Below are 9,456 nucleotides of genomic sequence, written 5' to 3'. Positions count from 1 at the left end.
TTACACAAGGCACACATCCCACTGTGCATTGGAACATCTGTGAGGCCAGTGTGAGGCGCATGTGTGAGGAGTAGATCCGGTCTCCCAAACCACACAAACAACTCACCAGCCGCAGCCAGCTTTAACAGAGATGAAGTAAATGAGAGAAAGTGGGGAGGGGAGGAAAGAGATGAAGGAAATGAGAGGGAAAATAGAAAGAAAGATAAGTGAGGGGGAAAAGAAGTAGACGAAAACGGACCAAAGAGGCTGGTGATGATGCTTCCTATTGGTCGATTGAAACAAAGAAAATTTCAAAAAAAAAGGGAAAATGAGGCAGAAGAGGCGAAAAGAGAAAATGAAATAATCACACAAACTGAATGGAAAGAGAAAATGGAATAATAAATACACAAGAATGGCAAAGGGCAAAGACTGTGCAACCAACTTATGATGGGGAAGAAGAGAAAAACTGGGTGGAAAGGAAGAGAGAACGAGTAGAAACAGAGAGGTGTAATGTACCCAGTGTTCAAGGGCATGATCCAAAGCAATTCGTTAAGACCGGAAGCTGGAGCTCTTCCCCACCATTTCCGGCATTCTCAGCTCCGCCACAACAGCAACCCATCCACTCAATAGACCTATAAGATAACTCCATCAACATGAGAGAGAGAGAGAGAGAGTCCATTTATTAATATACCAACCTTTGGTCTTCGTTCAATTTCCACAGAACACAGTAATCCCGTCCTCTTAAACCCACCAGAGATCTCAGCCTCTCCGGGAGGCTCGTTACAACGTTCATGTCTACTGCAACAAGAAAACTCGTGTTCTTAATAAACTCACACCCACGTAACTAGAGAGAGAGCGAGAGAGACGGAGAGAGTAATGAGAAAGAATCATGTTTCCAGAGTAGGAACACGACAGCCAAAGAGATAAAAGGAAAAAAATGAAAGAAACTTTATTTCAGTCATCACTACTTCGTGCCTCCTCCCTGTCAAATAAGATTTTAGGCCTTTTTTATTTCAAAATCAGATGCTTCTTCAGCAGCAGCAGAAATCTAATCTCCTTGTGTTCTTGAGTTTTTTTACCAAAAAAAATGAGAGGTGGAGACGTGGCCGAACTGAGAAGACATGTGATCCACAGCTTTAGCCAAGGAGGCAATACATGGCCAACTGATTTCAAGAAGACGAGAATTTGCCGTCTGTTATTTTTAACATATCCATATCTTTTCACCATAAAATATATCCATATCTATACCCGCAATGTCCATATTTTGAACCGTCTACCAGTACTATTCATGCGACGACATTGTTAGCACCTTGAGAGACAAAGTTAACTCATGTAAATGAACTGATGGCATAAAGTAGTATCTAATCTAATACGCAACAATTGTATGTAATTATTTTCCAATGGAACGGACAAGGTAATCGATTCTTATTGGACCTGGCGAAAAGTTTACCCAACCCAATTCAACCCAAAAAAATTGAATTTGAGAATGACCCGACCTGACCCAACCCAGGGTTGGGTTGGATTGGGTCATGGGTCAACTCGCTAACTCGATTAGAAATTTCCACTTTTTAATCTTTACTATTTAGTGTTTATTCTTTGAATTGTTAAATGTTTAAGTATTTTATTTTATTTTTCAAATTTTAAGATTAATTCATTTTATTTTTGCATTTTCTTGTATTTTTTCTTTATGTTTTAAAATTTAACTATTTTTTTGGTTGACTTGATTTGACTCGTGGATCAACCTAACCCAAACATTTAGGGTCTAGCATTTCTCAACCCAACCTAAAATCAACTCAAACTATTTTGACTCAACCCAAACCCGACCCACCCAACCCAATTTTCAAGTCTAATCATTATGGGTAATAATTAGGGGTGAGCAAATGGGTAAATTCTACCCGAAACAAAATGGAACCAACCTCAAACTGGCCTTGAACCGACGCTACCCAATCTGTTATAGGGTAGGGTTTAGTTCCAAATTCTTGGAACCGACTCCCTGTGATTTAAAAGGTGTGCCTAGGTGCATAGGCAAAGAGCATTTTAGGGTTGTGCATCACCTAGGTCCTGGGCACAACCCTTTCAAAAGGCGCTAGGCATGTGCCTAATGCGTCTTGCGCCTCAACCCATGTGTGCGCCTTTTGAAAATTCGACGCTATTAGTTAAAGTTGTTCGTTCATTCATCATAATAAAATATTTTCTTAAAAAGCAATTAAAATTATAAATTTATAATTTTTTGTGTGAGAATTAACAATTTAACACCTAACATGGACTTGTTTGCGCTTGCCTCGAGGGGTATGGCACAAAGGCGGCTCGTAAAATAAAAAATGTAATATGTTTTACATTACATTAGCTACTTGAAGTAATGCAATTGAGTGAGAAAAAGATATTAGAGGTTTTACATGCTTGAAAATGTTTTATATGTTTGATTTTATTTTTAAATTCTCATTTAAATATGCTTTACATCTTATGTTTATATATTTTAATTTTAGATAATAGGTTTTTTAAAACATTTATTTTAAAATTTAAAGTTTATATTTTTTATTAATATTATGTTTAATATTTTGGCTTTTCTATTTTTTAGTTTTTTTTTGTTTGTATTTTTGTGCCTTAATTCAAAAAAGGCACGCACCTCAGGCACAAATTGACCCATATGCCTTTTTTGCGACCTTGCACTTTTAAAACATTGCTGGCTCCCACCAAAGCCGATTTCAGGGTTTAGAAATTTACCCTACCCAAACCAACCTTAATTGACACTTGGTGGAACCAACCTTGTTAAAACCTGCCTTGGAACCAAACTTGCCTTGAAATAACCCCATTATACTTTTGAAGATGTAAAAGTTTGAATCCAAGCATTTATGGTTACAAAGGCCATGGTCTCACTTGACCATTAAGTTAATTAAGTAATTCAATCATTTGTTTTCATTTTAATATTTAAGTGTATATAATAAATAGTGTCAAAGGTAATATTTATAAAATTTAAATTTAATTTATAAGTTTTCAACCATATAATCAAGTTTTTAAAAGCATGCATTTTTTTTGTGAAGGAGAACAAAGAAAGTACAGGTTCCATGGCTAGACCATAGAACCAACCTTAAAATCATCGAGACCAGAACCAACCCTGAAACCGACCTTTACAAGATAGATTCTAGTTCCAAAAACCTGGAATCGACCCCTAAAGAATAGATTTCGGTTCCAAAAACCTGAAACCAACCCCTACAGGATAGGTTCCAGGTTCTGAACTTCTGCCATAGAACCAAACCGACCCAACCCATGCTCACCCCTAGTAATAATAAGGGGGTCTTGCGGAAAATAAAAAAACATCACAGTTGGACTTTGCTATGAAAGAGCCATATAAAGAGATCTGCACCAAATAAAATATAGATTGCATAAAATCAGGGATTTCAAGAATAGACAAGCAAACTAAAAGAAAGCAGCAACAAGGCACCCTTCTAATACAGTTACAGTTTAGCCCCCCTTTTGACGTCCCTGGAATTACATTTCACAAAGCCCAGAGTCTTTGAGATTTCTAATCAAACTGTCCACGAACACGAATTTTGCTGAAAAAAGAGGAAAAACATATGGTCTGGTCTACACATTCCTTCAGAGACAGGACTTCTGACATCATCCCATGGCATACTTCTGTGTCCAGCTGCGAGCAGTGGACTCGTACTTGTTTCGATCAGTTTTGTACATGTGAGCAATCTCAGGCACAAGTGGATCATCAGGATTTGGGTCCGTTAGCAAAGAGCAGATGGAGAGCAAGACCTGATCAGCATCAAGTAAAATTGGTGGTAAGATCCAGAAATCTTAAAGCTACTTCTTATCCATAAATCCAGTAAGGCTGTGTTTGGTTTGAGGGAAAGGGAAAGGGAAAGGTTGTAGAGGTTTCCCTACCTTTCCCTTCCTTTCCCTACTTTTTCCTTCAAACCAAACATAGTCTAAAAGAATTTGTTTTCCCATGCATTTGTATTAGTGCAAATAAAATTGCATTGCAACCAAACGCAGCAAAAGGTACTTATAATTTTGAACAAGACAGAACTTTGAATACCAAGACTACTATCTGTCATCAATTTTTTATAGTTCAATCTCTCACCATCAATGACAAACTATTTAACCCGCTAGCATCAGATTATGGTTAAAAAGATGTTTAATCTTTTCTAGCATGGCCAAGTTCGATGGTTCAAACGAGGAAAAAAACATCAAATACGCTAACTTGATGATTTTATAGAGGGCGGGAAGGTAAACAAAAGAACAGCTTAATAAAACAATTCCAATAAACAAGAAATGCATGGCATAGAATACTGTTTGAACCATTGATCAGGAACTTCCCCTCGCTATATTTCTCCTTAAGTGATGAATACCGTTAAGCGGCACCTTAATTTATTAGCATAGAATAATCCTCCAATTAGTTTCTTCATCACAACTAACATGCCTTTTCTTAACATTTCTCAACTTCTAAGAATTTACATTATCGAGCTCACAGGCCTTTGTGCTGGGCCCATTAAATTTTAACAAATGCTCAACCCCACCCCACGCAAGTTGCAGCCCTAAACATGCATTTTATCTTTTTGATGATACTATTCAAACCTGCCCACTGTTCCAAAGCTAGACATAAAAAGTGAAACCATAATTAAGGCCCCATTTAGGAGAGCTGATGCTTATTTTTAACTGGTTCACAACAGCAGCTAAGGAATAGCAGTTGAAAAGAGTCGAATATACAACTATGGTGAAAAGGACAACTTTGGCTGAAAGACCACATTTGATATGAGAGCCATGCAAGTGGCTGAAAGACTACTTTGGCTCTCCATATTTTTTAAACAGCTACTGAATTAGGGGTACCATAGGCCGGGCCAGGCCTGGTTGGGCATATATGCATAAATAAATGAAAATTTAATTTTTATAAAATTTTAAACTATATGATGTATAATATGTGAATTAAAAGTGCATGGGGCCATACTAGCCAACTAGGCCAAACTTGGCTTGGCTTTGGGCCTAGACAAAAAATAGGGGGAGGGCTTCATTCTAATTCCTATGCTAGGCGTGTCTTTCATTTTATAAATGAAGTTAATCATTCAAATTCCTAAACAATGTGGAACTGGGGACAACGCTCAATAATGTTACTCGAGTGTGTTGTCCCAAGTCCTAGTGCCCTACATTGCTTAGGAATTAGAATGAAGGCCTTGACTAGGAGTACAATTCTCATACATGAGTTGACCCGTTTGTCAACTCTTTGTATGTAAAATAAAATATCTTTGCATATATATATATATATATATATATATATAATATAAACATAATACATAATATTTTATATATATATATAATTTATTACAAATAGTATATTATATAATATTTTATAATATAAACATATTGTGTATGCATATGTGTGCACACATCGCAGGCCAAGCTGGGCTGAAATAGTCACCCTTGGTAGGCTACTACTGAATAGTTCAGTTCAACCCATTCATCATGGTCAACCAATATAAGGGGAAACAACTTTAGAAGCATGGGACCTCCTTTCTGGCATTGATAATTTTTTTTTTTTTCTAAATATCAACATGATCTAGACAGCATACTTTTCCTAGTCAAAATAAACAAAGTGGTTCAAAAACATATTTCCATCTATCCTTCTCTTTCCAATTATGATTCTTCAAAGAAACAATAACAGCCATGTATGAGCAGAAGGCATAAAGTATTTAATTTTAAGAATCATGTCTAAAAACAGGATTGACTACAAGAACACTTGGCATAATTGGGAAAACACACAACAAAAGCTGTCTCCTAAAACATACCTTTGAGATGGTAAGAGCAGGACTCCATTGTTCTTTAAGGATGTCTAGGCAAATGCTCCCATTGCTATTGATGTTGGGGTGGAAGACCTTGGTCCTAAATGCAACCTGAATGATGAAGATAATTAGCTTCCTCTAGCAACAGAACTTAATCAAAACCAATGAAATATATGCTATGAAACAGCAATGCAACAATAAAATGTCTATTTATGCCTGAAATGTAATACATAACTGGAAAACAATATTTGCTAGAATTATCCATATATAACATATGGAATGGGGATCATTGTAGCTCAAACCATTTGTTTCCTTTTCACCCATGTTTGTGTTTTTTTAATATGCATCAAAATAAATGAAAAGCAAATAAGAGCAGATCCATTGCTTACTGACCTATTGAACTGGGAAAATAAGAATAGATCCATTTTAGCTCAATAATAACTGGTCGGTTTAAAAGGTTTTCCAAGTAAACCAAGAAAAAACAGAATTAGGCTCCTTTCCAGTTCAAAGCTCAGTCTGGTTTCCAAAATATTGACACGGGGTGCATGAATATTCAACAAGGGGTATCAAATATATGAATGTTACGGATGATAATGGAAATTAATGACTCACCAAAATAAGCCTAATGTTGATGGTAACAACAATAATAATAATAGTGGGTTACACACATATACAAACAAGGTATACATTGTTAGTTAAACAAAGTGAAAGAAACAAGAAAATCATAACTCCATACCAACTACATAAAAGGGAAAGATCTTAATCAAGCCTTTAAGATGATGCCAATGGTTTACAGTTTATAATATCAGTGAGTTAGAACTGGACAGGAGAATGAATTGAGAGACATGACTGATTTCTAATGCCAATAAAAAATCAGTTAATTTATCAGTTCATTTTTTTCTATCTTTTGATTGGGGTGCAAGTTCTGAAGTCATTTTTTTATTAATATCAGATTTCATTAATGAGAAATGAGTGATAATCTCATTTCCCTAGCATGGAGATGAGAACAGTAGCAATATGAAAATCCACCAGACGCTGCCCCTGGATTCTAAAGCTACAAGCAAAAGCATATTGTTTTACAATCCAATCCCTAATCTAGATGGCCCCACTCTAATCCATCTCTTGCTGTCTCAGCTCATGCACTGTGAAGTCATAACTTACACTTGAAAGAAAAATGGAACAAAGATTAATACAATCAAGTAGGTTGGCATCACCATCAAAGTTATTCTTTTTGGGCCTCAAGAATCTAAATACCAATGCAAGTCTTGAACAGTGGAGTTAATATGATACTACAGACCACATTATCTTATAACTTATCACTTAACTAACCCAAAATCAAAGCAACAATGATGGGCATCCTTTGACAGTTGCACATATGGATGCAGAAACAAATGAAGAACTATCAATTGTAGGAAAAAAACTCAATAATTCTCCTTCTGCAGTGATATAGGCAGCATGTGAAACTTGCAAAGGTGATATTATTCTCAAGTAACAGTTAATAGAATAAATAAGCTTCAAGCAAACTAATAGTATAATAATGTAAAGCATAGATGTCAAACCATCATGCTTACGTTAATTTTTCATGTGTAGTATGTATAGAAAGAAACAAATAACAAAAACTAATAAACATGTAGAGATTTTTCCTTGTTGGTACCTTAGGAGGTTTAAAAGGATAATCTGGAGGAAAATGAATAGTAACCAGGAATACGCCTCCCGCATATGGGCTATCTGGGGGTCCCATGATTGTTGCTTGCCAATGGAACATATCTTCAGCTACAGGACCTATGCAAAATGAACCACACAGTTATGTGCAAGGTTGCTTGACCGGTAATCAGACACATCAGGCAGAAAGGAAACATCTAAAGCATTTGTTCCTTGTCAAGGGGTGAAAGGACGGAAAGAAAACATCCAAGTTACTAGATGCAAATACTCAACACAGATATCTTTCACAATGAGCAACGTCTGTTTAAGCAAAAGCCAAAACCATCACAATTACAAAGGTGACATAAAAGATGCATTAAATACTTTATCAGTTGAACCTAAATCTAGAAATGGAGAACTATCAAACTAGAAGAACGTAACACATTGATCTAATCGTATATTAGTATCAAAACAGATAATACAAATAACAATTATAACTACTTCTCAATGCTGAGGAACAAGTAAAGGTTTCAATATGAATCAAGTAAACTTCGAAGCAATTGAAACCCTCGACACCTCACCATTTGCATGTACCCAACAATTGATAGACTAAATGACAGCAAAAAAGAAAAATCTGATATACAAGAATGAAAAACAAATAAATAACCTCAGTGACAAACTCAAACATAATAGAAGATTTTATGTATATATTTGGGAAAAAAACACAGGCCCTTGCACTTTCAAGCAGATAAGAAATTTACAACAAATAATAAAGAGATAGCATACCGGCACTGCAAGACGTAGGAGGGTCCTTCTGCAAATCCTTGAGTTCCTTCAGTATACGTTTTGACGCCATGAGAGGAAGCTGGTTCAATTAAAACTTAAAAAAGTCAAAAGACCGCAGAGATTCAATATATGATCAAAATCGTAAGGAACTCTAGAATTATGCAGAACCAATCGACATCTCAAGGAGGAACATGCTAAATCCTCAAAGTCAAAAGGCAGAAGACCCTTGCAAGAATTAAAAAAAAAAGATTAAAATAGGGATCCGTATTTAAAAGATTTCACGGCCTTGGCAACCCAAAAAAGAAAAGAAAAACACGTGAGCCTCATCAACATGTAACCCTTTTGCTTTAAGCCCAGCACCAATAAGCTAATAAACCCCTCAGAAGAAACAAACAAAATCAGACTATTGATCGATTCAAATTGAAACAATATAGTTCATAGACTGCACAGCAATCCCTAAAAAAAACGAGGGAGATAACAAGAGAAAGCAATATACGGAGAAATGATGCTCACCTGGTAGAAAGTTAGGGTCGTATCACAAGCTTAGAAAATTTGGTGAAGTGAGTTAATAGTATGAGCAACGGCGTGGAAAGGGACGGATTTCCAGCAGCAGCCAACAGATGCACCGTCACCCCCTGACCCTGAAATCACAAATTTCCCTAAATTCGCAGAGAAACGAAAGGCCCTTCTTAAAGAGGAAGAGGACGGCCGCGCCGAATGACTATTTTGCCTTTATATACCCTTAACAACTTTTGAAATGGCATGCTCTCTCACTCGCGAGTCACGGCTCACGCGTATTATCATATAGAAGTTTGGAGGAAGGAACCAGTCCACGTCTCCACGCCCTCGGGCCTCCTTTCCTAAATTCCTATCCTCGGGTTCGACGAAAGAACAATCAACGATGAATGATGATGCCACTTCTCTGTCTCTACTGATGATGATTAAGCGCACCGACCCCTTAGACCGGGGTCGGTGTCAAACCGTCAAAGTCAACAAGTGCATCCGATTCCGCGTTGTTGTTTCTTACCTTCTTACTTGTTTTTTTTTTGGGGAAATTACTGATTGTTTTATCTGTTTCGCTTTCTTGCTAAACGCGGCATTCTCCTCCGGCCATAACCACCCCAACCCTAGGCGGGCTCATCCTAACTTTGTATACAGATTAGGTTTGAATTCTCGAGCTCTCAGGTTGTATCTTGGTCTGAAAACGCAGGCTTCACCTCAAGAGGTCCTCAACTCAAGTTAGTCTCAGGTTAAGGCCCGTGGTGTC

General features: G+C 36.8%; 1 protein-coding gene and 1 long non-coding RNA gene across 2 annotated transcripts; both read right to left on the bottom strand.

The window, feature by feature from the left end:
- Positions 1-335: 335 nt before the first annotated feature.
- LOC148801858 (uncharacterized) lies at positions 336-1,755 on the bottom strand. The gene is made up of 2 exons (XR_016083029.1): positions 675-1,755; positions 336-611 (listed from the first exon to the last, which is right to left on the bottom strand). It is a non-coding gene; the product is annotated as an uncharacterized LOC148801858 (long non-coding RNA).
- Positions 1,756-3,338: 1,583 nt separating this feature from the next.
- Positions 3,339-8,895, bottom strand: LOC104588366 (ubiquitin-conjugating enzyme E2 10). Its single transcript, XM_010246251.3, has 5 exons — positions 8,703-8,895; positions 8,190-8,268; positions 7,417-7,544; positions 5,769-5,873; positions 3,339-3,741 (listed from the first exon to the last, which is right to left on the bottom strand). The coding sequence occupies exons 2-5, from the start codon at positions 8,257-8,259 to the stop codon at positions 3,598-3,600; spliced, it is 447 nt and encodes a 148-aa protein (XP_010244553.1). The 5' UTR covers positions 8,260-8,268; positions 8,703-8,895; the 3' UTR covers positions 3,339-3,597.
- Between the last annotated feature and the right edge of the window lie 561 nt (positions 8,896-9,456).

Source organism: Nelumbo nucifera, chromosome 2, assembly GCF_055504915.1.
Source record: "Nelumbo nucifera cultivar China Antique chromosome 2, China Antique-T2T, whole genome shotgun sequence".
In the NCBI taxonomy this organism is placed as follows: domain Eukaryota; kingdom Viridiplantae; phylum Streptophyta; class Magnoliopsida; order Proteales; family Nelumbonaceae; genus Nelumbo; species Nelumbo nucifera.
Note: the sequence above shows the minus strand (reverse complement) of the source record. Positions and strands in the feature narration are given on the sequence as shown.